General features: G+C 41.0%; 1 protein-coding gene across 1 annotated transcript in view; it reads left to right on the forward strand.

The window, feature by feature from the left end:
- Positions 1–13201, forward strand: part of syne3 (spectrin repeat containing, nuclear envelope family member 3) — a 73228-nt gene that overhangs the window by 37394 nt on the left and 22633 nt on the right. The window contains exons 8-12 of the mRNA XM_085767138.1: positions 133–307; positions 5037–5219; positions 8080–8223; positions 8704–8838; positions 10608–10769. Of these exons, the coding sequence (XP_085623264.1) occupies positions 133–307; positions 5037–5219; positions 8080–8223; positions 8704–8838; positions 10608–10769 (799 nt within the window). The remainder of the gene's footprint in view (positions 1–132; positions 308–5036; positions 5220–8079; positions 8224–8703; positions 8839–10607; positions 10770–13201) is intronic.

Below are 13201 nucleotides of genomic sequence, written 5' to 3' on the forward strand. Positions count from 1 at the left end.
CCTGCATACTGTATTTATAACCAAGGCTATGATCAGTACCATTACTGCCAATATGAAAATAATAAATACTTCACAGCTTTGGAAACCTTTGCTACAGTCTTACTCTTCGGTGTAAATGTCTTATTGTTTCAGTGTGAAATCCAGAGCGACCAGGCTGTGTTCAGAGTCCGAGTCCGGCCTGAGAAACATCCTCCAGGATCCGCTGCTGGTCTTTGCCCAGTGGAGCCACATGGTCTCTCAGGTGCTGCAGGCCTCTGCTGAGGTCAGCGACTTCTCCCACATCGCCATGCTCGTCCAGAACATAGAGGTAAAATGCGCACCAACACACACACACACACACACACACCACACAGACCAGATATTTGATAAGACAGAGATGTAGGAGTCTTCACAAAGTTTTTGGTGCAGACAGGTAGTAATTAGAGCAAAATGATTTTAAAAAAAAGTGAAGGTCAGGCAGGTAACATCGGTATATTCTTGTAAACCTTGACTTTCTCATTGCTGAGAGAAAATCTCTGCATTCACCTGTTAACATTCATTTGTGTTACCATGGTTACTTAGCAGCTGCTTATCATTATATGAATGGCTTCTTTGATTCAAAAGGAACAGATTATTTAACAGCATTGTTGCCACTGAATTCATGTTTCAGTTGCAGATGCAATATATTTTTATATTCACAGTATGGCAAACCAATTAACACAAGATGTGTGAGACAAAGAAACATTTTACAATAAATACTGTATGATTTAATAATATATTATAAAATGAATAAGCTAATAGATCACATAAAATCATACAGGTAAGTTTAAGATGTTTGTTATGTTATGTAGAGGTGATTTTTAGGTTTTTCTATCACCACACATAGTGGATACAGTTTCTTTAAGTTTTCCGTGTCAGATTTATCAGAGTCTCCTGGTTTAGATACAACAGCTATCTGAATTCATCCATTGTAAAAAGCAGTTTAGTTCTTGACTATCATAAATTGAACTGTAGAACAGTGAATTCTGCATAAATTAACACTTTTATTCAAAGTAATAATGATTTAAAAAATGGCCAATGGAGTAACCGAACCCCTGAGCTCTGTTCACTCAATAATCACTGTGGTCTAATCTCTTGACGGTCTTATTTTCATTATAGGCCTACTAATGTCTGAGCAACATTAAGACCTGCCCAACACCGTCTGATATTTCATGTACGAGCTCTTGCTAAACAGAAAAAAACATGATAAACAGTGAGATCATGTCTCTGTTTCAGATATAATGGAACATGTTTCCACTGTTGTTTTTGTTTGTTTTCAGCACAGTCTCAGCAGGAGCCTTGATACACTCTGATTTCTGTTGCAACAAATCTAACCAGTACAGTCAGGAGAATGATCAGAGGACACCTCTATTTTGTGTTGAACTCTCAAATAAAACAATAAGTAACAATGTCATTTAATACATGAGCTGGATGTGGAGGAATGCCTCTTAGGGAGAGAAACACAAAGAAAACCAGAGGAAGGGGAACAGGGCAGGTCAGTAAATCTTCTCTGAAAACAGAAAGATTTATGACTTTCTAATTCCGAGTCTACAGTAGAATAAATTTCAAAGTCAAAGTCCGTGTAAGAGTTGCATCACTGTGGCAGGACTCTAGTACAGCCATAAAAATTCTCTATGAAGTTCTCTATGAAGATCTGAATGAAGAAACTGGATCTCAAAAACTGTGTGTGGGGAACAAACCTAGTAAATATCTGGCAGTGGCACAGCTGCTTAAACCACACAAACCCACAATACAGCAGGGATAAGGGATCCGGGAGGAAGAAGACACTTTGACAGGGAATACATTAATTCTGTCTTTGCATCATTTTACAAGTCTTTATATTAATCTGAGAATAACAGCGCCAGAGAGGAAGTCGACAAGCTCTTCTCTAAATTAAATCGCCACAGTGACAGAGGAACAGTGGAGATCTGAGGCTAAACCCGTTCACAAGAGAGGAAGTCACTCGGTGGAAAAGCCCCTGCAGGTTTCTGCTCAGAAATCGTAGCTACATTTTCAATTTCATCTTCGATTTACCAAAAATTAGTGTCTTCAACCAATTTTACAAAATAAAGCTCCAGCTTCTTCTTGGCCTGCGTTAACCCATTAATGTTGATGCAAAGATTAGATTTGAGGTCTTGACTCCGAGGCCTGAAGCGCTAATATCAGTGCTAATAAAAGCTGATCAAACAGGCTTTATCAAAGGCAAGAGTTTCTTTCATAACATCAGGCTCTTGAACATAATGCAGCTAACCAGTGATAATGATTTTCAGAGTTTAGTGTCTTTGAATTCATTACCAGAGTATGAGGGGGTTGAACGTAGGGAATTTCAAGTAGATACAGATGTTGTGTAGAGCAGTAACTAAGTCTTGCTGCTCACATCCTGCTCCATCAGAGCGGACCCTGCCCCTTGATCCTCTTTTGTTAAGCAGAGCTCATTAGATTGCCCCCAGTGAATAGAGGTTTTATAGTTTAAGGCACAGTGCATACAATTATGCAGATTATGTCTTCCTATACCAAGTCCAGACCGATACTGCCATCCATTGTGTGTTTGAATATATAGTTTAGACCAGAGGTCTTCAACAGGGGGTCCGCGACCCCTAGGGGGTCCGCGGAGGTACTGCAGGGGGGTTGCAAAAGTTTTGGTTGAGGGGAAAAAAATATGAACAAAGATATGGAAGTTATGAAAAAAATATCCATTGTGAATATAGGGGTCTTCCCTGCTGCTGAACATCGGATTTTTATATACAAGTCCTTTGTTTTCCTATAATATAGGTGCAGGTGAGCCTTTGTATTGTATCTGATACAAAAACACGGCGCACCGCTGGGCCGTAAAGTATACCCCCGTAGCCCGGGGGGGCCCCGCATGCCGTGGGGGGCCCGCCCCCGCCCGTTAAGCCGGGTCTGCTCATAGCGCAGCAATAATGAAGCAGCGTTCAGTTACCACGAGCGTAGTTGTGACCTGTTGTGATCATAGATGGCATGGCATATATTTTTTATGTAAGTCCCTTCGAAATATAGGAATCCCATGACCAGCCAAACTCCTAAAAAAAAGCACGACTTATAGTCCAGAATATGTCAGGGCCCCCCTGAAAGAACACTAAAGTGAGCCCCTGCCCCCCGGCTTTTCCACCTTTTGCTCATAGACTACGTATGTATTATCATTTTTTATTTAGCCTACTTTGTTTTGATGCTAATGCAGCATTGCTATGAGTATTAGTCAGGGTCTTATGCAGAATAATTCTCCAGGGAGAATGGAGGCTATCTGCCTTCCATGTAGCATCTCTTGGCCGAAAACCAACCACATCGGTGCTGCCAGCTCGGTGACCCAGTTCTCGTCTCTGCGGCCCCGCGACACAAACGCGCCCAGTAACCCATAATCTCTTGTTAATTAAAGATAAGACTATACAAATATACACGTCGTAACATCGTATATGATATAAAACGTTATCCACCGCTCCATGGATTGCTTTCTCACTCATTGAATATAAATGCACATGGCCAGGACGAGGGTTAGCAAAACGGTGAAAAACAAAACTAGACTTGCCCTTTAAAGGTGAACTTATACGTATGTGGAGAGACTAACAAGTGAAAGTTTGAAGTAAAGCTGAGTTTATGCTGAATAGAAGGAATAGAGTTTGGTGGCAGGAAGTGGGAGGGCCCCATGGAAAAGGAGTTACCTACAGTATATGAAGGGAGCTTCCTCTGAATCCTCGATTCAATGTACTGGTGGTAATGTTGAGCAACAGATGTCGATGATACGAGAGAGAACCTTCTGATTGGACCGTATGATTGCACATGGTCAGGCATCCACAAACGAGGTGGTGGAGACTGGTCACACACATTCTTCATATTGCAGAGACTCATAATCTGAGACCAGATTTCACTGATATTTCTGACCCTGTTCTCCCATATATTTATATGAAGTCCGCTGCAGAGGTATAGATCCATTAGTGCCTCACTCAGTGAGACCTAAATGCATAAAATCACAGCAACCTCTGAGGGTCACGCTGACTCACAGGTGTTTTAGACATGTCCTCCACTCGCTATGGAGATGATGATATATGATGTGAGTGAGGACATCTATACTGTATTGTTTGTGAGTCTTGGTGTGTAGGGTATAGGTAGGGTATATGACCTATGTCTGAAACCTGGAACAGACCTGCCTCACCACCCTGAGCAGGTCCAGTATAGATGTCCTCACTCTCCTGATCTGTTCTGTCGGTCCATGGCAGATCACAATGGAATTATAAAATAGTTATAAAACCATACACACACACTATAAACTACATACTAATGAGTATTCATGTGTTTATAAATGAATAATTCAGTATTAATGCTTAACTAATGCTGTGTGTAGTTATTATAAAGTGTTACCCAAGAATGTTTTAAATGACTACCCCTTTTTGCCAATGTTATGAGCACACTGAATATGAATACAAGGAACAACATTAAGACTAGCTTGGTAGAGGCAAAACAGTCTAGACATTCTTTAACAGCCCATGCCAAGGAGATTATTTTTTTTATGTTTATGAAGCCTTTGCTTTATTATATTGAATTGTTCTACAGATAAAAATTTAAAGCAATTATAGATAACTACCTAGAGTGTAAGGTAGGGGAGTGTATCTGGGCACCAATTGTACAGAATAAAAAAAGACTCACAGTTCTGAGGTCTCAGATGAAAATATTGTACAGACTTAGTTAGATATCATGCTTCAGAGGCTCTGAAGTCTCTTAATAATAATAAATTGAAATCAGAAATGAACATGTGTGTACATATGCTTTGGAAATGTGCAGAGATGTTGGGTGTTCCCTTACATCGATGCCTGAGCATCTCTGTGCAGCACTATGGATTTCAGTTCTAAATGTTGTGACACATTCTACCTGTGTGTCCGTCAGCTGACACGCAGCTCCTGTGATTTGCATGTTGCACTTGAAAATATTGGGATTTTAGTAATGCTTCAATGAACTGTGCTGAGCTACATACTGACGGCTTTCTTCACTTCTGTCCACCGTGTTAGCGTCTCCTGAAAGACAGCGTCCTGTTGCAGGAGCGTTTCAGTCTGCTGCAGGTGAAGGGGGACCTGCTGGACTCGGTGTTTGGCCCTGAGAGGGCCGACGGTCTGCAGGGAGAGCTGAATGCCGCCATCAAGAACAGAGAGCTGCTGCACACTCAGCTGCTTCAGAGGAAAAGCAGGCTACAGGTACAAACATAATGTGAAGCATCTGCTTTCACGGCATCTGACATCTGAATATATACATACATTGTGTGAGGCGAAATAAAAGAAGCTTTGAAACGAGGAACATGAATGAATGAGGTCTGTTGTTGGACAGACAATCAGCAGCCCCCAGTAACAGCTCAGGCTGCTCTGAATGTCCTTTCACCTGTTTGATTGGCTGCTTTGCTTTTAATGTTCTGCAAATGGTGTTTACAAAATTATGAATAATACAAGTGATTTTTCCTTTGAAGAAATGTTATTATGTGTTGTGTTGCTGTCAGTTACAGCTCAGAGAGAGAAATCTGAATGAGGACATAACAAAAATAAGGTTTAATTGGAGAAAAATGAAGAGACAAGATGGAAACAAAATCACAACAAGTCTAAAATATGGAGGTTAGAAAAAAACAACCTAAACTCAGAGTCAAAGAGTTCTACTGTTGACACAGACACAGAGAGAAAAGCACAGACACTGATCAATATTATTGATTAATAAAGAGACAGTGCTCACACATTCCCTGTCCTCGGATACAGAGTCAGACTAAACCATTTTGTAGACCAAAGGACATAGAGATGGACATTGATTGGTTGATCACATAATGATTATTACCAAGAGCAAACAGCCAGGAGACACATGGTACCTACAGGTGTTTGCTGCTATGGGTGTAACTGTGCTGAGACACAATAAAGTCCCATAAAGATCCAGACCAGGTGCAGGATTTAATGAGGAGAGCTGAGGCTTCTCCAACCAATAATAAGAGTTTATTCATTTCTCATCACATAATCAATACCATGAGTAACACATGACGGGCAGGGTGCGATCAGATCAGTCTCTGCATCCCAGAAACCTAGTTATTTAGCCTATAATGTAGTCGGAGGTGGGATTTACACACTCAGTAACTGGTTGACTTAACCTAAACCCAAGTTTAAAGTGATCCTGGCATAGAGAGAGGCATCTGTCATGTGTGTATACAATGTATAAAACACAGAATATGCATACATATGTAAAGTATACCGTACATAAAATATAATTATACTGGATTAAATACAGCTATGAAATAAATCCCACATGAATGAATTTGGTAGTATATGCATAAAATATCGAATCATACTGTATGTGTGTTCTGGTGTTGTTGCTTTGGTCTGAATCTGTGCGATAACAAAAAGATAGAGATAAAGACTCCAGAAATTAAAGCAGAAGTAAGTGATATATTTGTGTTAATATAAGTCTTAAATAGTTATATCTTCCGACAGCAATCACTTACATAGAGTGTTTGGACAGAAACACGGGTCTGTCAGTCCCTCTGCTCTGCTCTGAGCCGAGGAGAAAACATTTATCGTATCCTACAGTTTTTATCCAATGAGGAGAGAGAACGGCATGCAGGGCTGTGTGTGCAGCCAAGGGACGCCGTGAATGTGGTGACGTAGGGACGAGGACTGTTATGGTGCGTTCAAGGAAACTCGTAGACTCGTGTTTTTCCGTCCTGTGAAGTTGTATCAATTTGATCTGGTACGAGTTCACGGGTCGGAAGTTACGAGTGGCCGTTATAGTGACTTTCACAGGTAAAACAGGTTGGAAAAACACGAGTGGGTTGCCTGGAACGCTACAAAGTCGTAAGTTGTGACTTGAAGCTGTAATTTACGATTTCAAAAGCCTGCCTGGAACGCAGCATTAGCGAAAACGACCGGATCGCTTACTTCTGCTTTAATAAATGTGGAAATAAAAAACATGATTCGCCTGAAATACAAAAAAAAAAAAACCCTAACCCCTGCCATTTTAAAATATGAAGCGGTTTATTTCTTATTATATTTTATTTATTTATTCACCCATTTTTATATTGATTTGTACCAGATTTATTTATTTACTCACTTGTATATTTGTATTTACTTTTCTTTATATCCTTTCATATTGCATTTATTACTTTATTTATTTATTTGGGGATTTATATCATAGCTGTGCTTATTTACTTATTGACCCCCTCTTATAACACAGCTGTAAAGATGGAGAGGAGAAAGAAAAAAGCGACTGATGATGTCGCGTGTCAGCACACTCTGCTGCTTCCTCACCCGTCAGCTCTGCTCATATTAAAGACAGCGAGCTAAATGGTGGACTTTTAACAAAGAGAAATGGTCCCTCACCTTTTCCAACTCGTGACCTCGTGATATCTTAAAAATGTCGGCGGCCCACATCTGACCCCGCAGGGATTCAGAGGCTAAATGCTTTCTTAAAGCACCTTTTATTTCAGTGCTGAAGTGAAAGCAGGTAAACATGTGGGAGGCTCACCTTTATTCTGTTCTTTGATGAAGAGAGATTACCTGTGGGTTCACCTTGTCTCCACTCTGTTTTTAACTCTCTTTTTACTAGCTATCCATTTAGATGCTCTACTTTTTTTCCATGCTATACTTTTCCTATCTCAGCAACGATCAAATATAAGTCTTACTGTCAGAAAAGATATTGATTGTTTCTCCAATTTAGCTTTTTGTTGATTTGTTGATCATTTGACCAGTGGTTTGGTTGTGTATCTCTCTGACACGCCGATCAAAAGCTGATCTGTTTGAAACAGGGGTGTTTTGCCGCTATCAGTGAACAACACATGTGAATGCTAATGACTGACAGTAGGCAACAGGAAACATCCGAAAATAATGCCACAGAGTTGATTCATTAATCTGTCCCTCCACTCCACTGGAGGGGAAACTGTAAATCAAACTTATCACATGAAGCAAAGTGTGACAAAGAGCTGTAGTGTAGAAACTAAATGAGCTCCTTGTGCAGAACTCCCTTCACTGCAGCTGTTTTAACACTTGTACACACTTGTGACAACAACACCTCTGTGTCTCTCTCCCTCAGGCTTTAATCTCAAGAACCAAGGACTTTACTGGCGCCTTCGAGTCGATTCGCTCTAAAATGTCCCGTCTCCAAGACCAAATGATGGCAGCAGATGGCCTCCAGCCTGACATCCTGGCCAAGAAGAGTCAGTCAGACCAGTTCAGGGTGAGTTAACTTCCAGCTCAGACCGGTCTGCTGGAGACTGTTATATCGTAGCCTCGAGCAGACTGAGCACAAGGAAACTTCTGCAGAGTCAAAGGAGGGAAAAAGGAGAGAAATCTGATTCCAGTTCATGAGATTTGTTGGATTGAACCTTCAGTATAAGAGGAGAAACCCGATCCAATGTTTCCACAGTTTGTCAAAAACATGAGTGTTTCATGCAGCTGTTCCCTTCACTTCATTTCAGTTCACACACAGATTGAAAACCAGATTTAAAAGTCAGGTGATCAGTCACTGTGAACGTTGTGGCAGAGAGTTTGATTTATCCATTATAGAGTATAATCATACTGGATACGGTGTCTGCCATCAAAAGATGAGTTATTTTTAAATTATGCCATACAGTATGAAGTCTTATGAACTTTCACTTCATGTCACCCGAGGCCGAAAGTTTGGAGTCTAACCTCCTGTGGTGGTGTGTGTCCTCAGGTGATCCAGAAGGACCTGGAGGACTGTGAAGCCCACATCACAGCCCTGGAGACCCTGGTCTCCTCCAGTCAGAGCAACAGGACTCAGTTTGAGAGGCTCTATGCCAACTGGAGATTTCTCTACAAAGTGGTCAGGGTAAGACAGATCCTTCTCAATACAACTTGTCCTAATGAAGGCTTCACCCAGAAGTCTTTCTACTGTATTTCATTGTTTTGTTTTGGTCTCATCAGTCAGAAGCAGGAAGTCATTTCATCAGGTGAAATATTTGAATTGTGCAGCCAAAGCATTAATTAATTCCTCTTTATCTCTCTGGGGTCTAGATCACATGACGTCTTCAAAGTGTTGTAAAAACTAAACTACATGTAGACCGTGTAAAACCAGAGATATTCTGGTTTTAACTTGATTGTAAAAACAACATTTATTCAGGGGGTGGGATGGAAGGGGCAGATGTTGCATTTCTTTCCATATATTCGGTAAAAAGTGGTCGAATTAGCTGATACTATATGTGATGATGAATATGCCAGAGATGTCTACGTGGATCAGGATGGTATATTTATTTCAATTCAGATTTGATGATTTCTGTGCATTTGTGGGCCCAATGTGTAAATAAAGTAGGTTAAAGTGAAAAAAAGATCAGATCATATAGATGAAGTTGTGCTGAAAAAAAGATACCAAGCATGGGCATGTTTTTTATGTGGTATATTGATTGATTGATTGATTGATTGATTGATTAGTCTTATTTCGAACATATTAAAAAAAAGATAAAGAAAGAGAGAAAAAAAAGTCATATAGAATAAGTAACACATTATAGTGTCCTAAAGAACAAGTCCCATATTTAAGTCAATAAACAAAGAATGCTCGAAAAGGAGCAGGAGGAAGCCAAGCTTTTCAGTCCCCACCCCTTCATCACTACTCTATCATTCCATAATCAATAAAACCATATGTATATGCTACTGTATATACGTATATATAACGACAAAATCAAAAGTATTCAAAAATGGCCAAAATAGGCTCAGATCCATTTGGTTTAATAGAAGATTCAGTCATGTATTTCATTAACACATTCAGACTTAGAATGAACAATATTGTACATGTTCCACTTTCTTGCTAAAGGAAAACGTTTATCAGCTTTAATTCAAATCTGTCTGGAGACAAATGAGGCTTAAAAGATGTGGCATGGGTGCAACTTCAAGTGCTAATCAGTAGGTGTTGGCTTCATGTGCAGCAGCAGCAGCAATAGTAGATAACATGGATTGTAAATTACCAGGTGTGGTGATGAATATATTCTGATATTTCTCACAGTCTTTCCTCCTCACCAAGTTTGCATGTTCTCCTCATACCTGCAGGCGTTTCCTCTGGGTACATTAAGCTTTTGTAGTAGTTTTTTTTTTCTTCCCCTACTCTGGCTCTGTCAGTCTTACTACCAACATTCTGCCTGCATGTACACATAAACATGCATGGGGCACTATTTAATTTAGCCATCCAGTATCCATGCTCCATTGATACAGTGGTGTAGTATTTTTTTAAAGGGTAGGAGGCAAGTGGAAATACAAAGGTGAGAGGTTGCAACTCTGATTTTATATAACTCTGACTCTAACAGAGCCAGAGGATAAACTGTCTCATATCATCATATCGCCTTAGTGTTTTCTAGGTCTTCCTGTAAACCTGCAGAGTAGCACAGTCTCTAAGAGCACAAATAGCATCAACACTCAACACTCGCGCACCAACAGACAAGAGAATATACGTAGCATTGAGAAATATCCATAAAGCTATTATTGTCATCGACTCTATCACGCACGTACATGCGGCAGAGAGTTACTTCACTTTTGGCGACGCTCTGCTACTATTGTTCTGAAAATTTGGCATCGTTTGCCATCCTATTGATTATTGTACGTTGTTTGCAGGCAAAGGTGGATGAGAGTGAGGACAACATCACAGATCACGAGAGTTTCCATGAGAGCCACCTGAACATGGAGAAGTGGCTGATGATCATGAAGCAGAAGCTGGAGTCCTTCCGCAGCCCCGCAGGAGTGTGGAGCATAGAGGGCCGTCAGCATGAAGCTCAGGTGTGTTAGCGCGTATCCCTGCGCCTCCGTGCTCACCATGATCAGTCCGGATGTATCGAAGGGTTTTGTTGAACACCAAGATGTGAGAGAATTGTTTTATTCTACCAATTAAGCTAGGGACACATGCACTACACGTTTTTTTGCCCGATTTTACCCATGATTCACAGTCGGATCTAGTCCGCACCAGTCGGTACTAGTTGGGGACAGTCGGCATGGCGAGTTGGCACAGAAATCTGTTAGTGTGTGATGGGGAATAGACTCAAATTGGCAAGTGGAATCTGGCAAGTTTGATTTTTTTATTTTTTTGAGACGATTCTGGAGGCAGTCAGGTAGTGTGTACTGGTTACCGACCCAACCACAAACACGACGCCCACAGCCAATGAAAAGGAGGACAAATGAAACAGTGTCTGAACTCAACGTTGACTCCTCCACAACTTGACCCATACCCGTTTTTATTTTTTTAATTATATTTTTTTGGCTTTTTTTGCCTTTATTTGATAGCACATAGTGAGATAGACAGAAAACGGCAGCAGCGAGCCGTATGTCGTCCATGTTTGTTTACATTAAAATGTGTTCACATGGTTGCCTAGCAACAGCGTTCAGGGGGTGGGAATCACTTCTGCTAATAAAACGAGTCACAAGTTAAAGGGATAGTTTAACATTTTGGTAAATTGGCCCATTCCCATAATCCCTATAGTCATAGGAGTAGGTTCATTAATTGTCGGTGCAAGCTATTTTTTAGAACGAAGGAGCAGAGCCGTGAGCTGCTCAGAGCTACGCTACGGAGGCTAATGGGATTTCTTGGTTTCCCTCATCAAACTTATCAAATACACAATCCAACAACTCCAAAACGCTCTCATGGACAAGTTGTGACCTGCACATTCACCACGTTATAAGATAATAATAATGTTGAACTATTCCTTTAACTCAACTAACCACACCTATGGAAATCATTAAACACTACACTCTTAAACTGTCACTCCCACGAGAGTTTTTTGCGAAAATTTGGTGCATTCAGGAGGCTTCAGTTGGTTTGACAAACAGTGTAGTCCGTGCTCCCTCATCTGGCGCAGTCGTTAAGTGTGTCATAAAAATCTGCTGAAGCCAGACGGTTAGTGTGTACTTCAAGTCTTTTTTAAATCGGCAACGACTGTGAAAATCCAATAGTGTGTCCCCAGCTTTAGTAGAAAATTTGTACCAGCACCTCGTTCCAACCAGCCTCTATTAGAAGTATCATATATATCATATCCATCCTCCTTATGAGCACCCAGTCAGGCATAATGAACTCTTATCATGGTCAGGATGACTTGAGAAAAGTGTGAAGTACCAATTTACTAGGATGAGAAATGATAGGATCATTATAGCCTGATAGCTTGGATTAGTTATGAGATGAGCTCTGTGAGTCCAGAATGAGAGAATATAAATAATATTTTTCTGTTGGGTAAAGCCAGTGCCTGTGTGTGTTTCATTGTGATGTATTAGTCATGCTGAGCAAATTTCAGGGCTCTGCGAGTTGATTTTGAAGGAAATGAAATGAAGTGAATCCAATGAGCCCTGGAATGCAGAAATTCATTTGCATGGACCAGGGAAATGGTTTTCAGAAAATGTCACTTTGCATGCTCATAAAATTCACCTGGACGGTGGAGGTGCGACATCACCGGTGTTGGTGCCCTAACTCGTGCTGAAGAGGTGAGGTCTCGTGAGTGCGTTTCTGTCTTAGTCTCCTTGTGTTATCCGCTGTTAATTAGGAGCCCAGGGAACATGCTGGTCTCATTTGTAGCGAGGAAGTCCGGACCCGCAGGTGTCGGGGGTTCATCCTGGACCCATCCAGCTCATCACTCCGTTCAAATCTGTGCTCTTGATTTAATACCAGTGACATGATTGGTCCTGTCCACCAGCTCTGTGAAAGAGCTGCTGGCAGCTCACAGTGACCGCAGTCTTGGCCTCAGTCATGAATTTTAATGGGAAGACCACAGAGACTCTTTATAATTACACTCTTCATTACTACACTGACCTGGCTGCCAGTCTAATCACCGGCATGAGCCGAGACTCTTCACCTCTGCATCTCATTAACTGGGGGCGTTGTTGAATGTGGCTGTAAGAGAGATTAGGCTGCACTCTGTTAAACCATGTGGTGGATATCGAATACACAGAGGAGTGTGTTGGAAAGTTTCAAGAGTTCAGATTTTTATGAATAAAAAACCAAAGCAGGATTTGATTCCGACTAAATTACACTGTTGCTTGAGTGTGTTTGTCCACTTTTAAACGGCAGTTGACGTTTGAATGCGTACACTTCACCTCAGACAGGAAATGATATGTTGGAGCTTGACAGAAACATTTATCCTCTTATCAAGCAGCAAGTGAATGTCAAAATAGATGCGGGATGAAAAGCTCTGGGCGTGCCTGTGGTTTAAAGCCTCACAGCTGATGCT

Source organism: Trachurus japonicus, chromosome 22, assembly GCF_045865225.1.
Source record: "Trachurus japonicus isolate A0001 chromosome 22, Traja_1.0".
Lineage (NCBI taxonomy): Eukaryota > Metazoa > Chordata > Actinopteri > Carangiformes > Carangidae > Trachurus > Trachurus japonicus.